The sequence below is a fragment of the Mustela erminea genome, chromosome 6, assembly GCF_009829155.1.
Source record: "Mustela erminea isolate mMusErm1 chromosome 6, mMusErm1.Pri, whole genome shotgun sequence".
In the NCBI taxonomy this organism is placed as follows: Eukaryota; Metazoa; Chordata; class Mammalia; order Carnivora; family Mustelidae; genus Mustela; species Mustela erminea.
Window position 1 is genome coordinate 91,334,066 of NC_045619.1, and position 939 is coordinate 91,335,004.

At 40.1% G+C, this 939-nt stretch overlaps 1 protein-coding gene across 1 annotated transcript; it reads left to right on the forward strand.

The window, feature by feature from the left end:
* Positions 1 to 939, forward strand: LOC116592483 (olfactory receptor 6C2-like). The gene has a single exon (XM_032345672.1). The coding sequence runs from the start codon at positions 1 to 3 to the stop codon at positions 937 to 939; it is 939 nt and encodes a 312-aa protein (XP_032201563.1).

A 939-nucleotide genomic window follows, 5' to 3' on the forward strand; every position in this document is an offset into this window, starting at 1 on the left:
ATGAAAAACCAAACAGCACTACCAACTTTCATCTTGCTGGGACTGACAGAGGACCCTCGACTGAAAATTTTGCTCTTTATCTTTCTGTTTCTTTCCTACATGCTGAGTATATCTGGAAACCTAACCATCATCACCCTCACTCTGATTGATTCCCACCTTAAAACACCAATGTATCTTTTCCTCCAAAATTTCTCCTTCTTAGAAATTTCATTCACAACTTCTTGTGTCCCCAGATTCTTATATAGCATATCATCTGGGGACAAGTCCATTACCTATAGTGGTTGTGTCAGTCAACTGTTGTTTACAGACCTCTTTGCAGTAACAGAATTTTTTCTCTTGGCCACCATGTCCTATGACCGCTATGTAGCCATCTGCAAACCCCTGCATTACCTGACCATCATGAGCAATAGAGTCTGCAAGAACTTCATCCTCTTCTGTTGGGTAGCAGCACTGATCATCATTCTCCCACCAATTAGTCTAGGTTTGGGCCTGGAATTCTGTGATTCAAACATCATTGATCATTTTTGTTGTGATGCATCTCCTCTCCTGAAGATCTCTTGTTCAGACACATGGTTGATAGAACAGATGGTTATCGTCTGTGCTGTGTTGACCTTCATCATCACCCTCATGTGTATAGTTCTTTCCTACATTTATATCATTGGGACCATTCTAAGGTTTCCCTCTGCCCAGCAAAGGAAAAAGGCCTTTTCCACTTGTTCTTCCCACATGATTGTTGTTTCCATTACTTATGGCAGCTGCATCTTCATTTATGTCAAACCTTCAGCCAAGGATGAATTAGCTATTAATAAAGGGATTTCACTTCTTATTACTTCTGTCTCACCAGTGTTGAATCCCTTTATTTACACACTGAGAAACAAGCAAGTGAAGCAAGCTTTCCATGACTCAATTAAAAAGATTGCATTCCTCTCAAAGATGTAA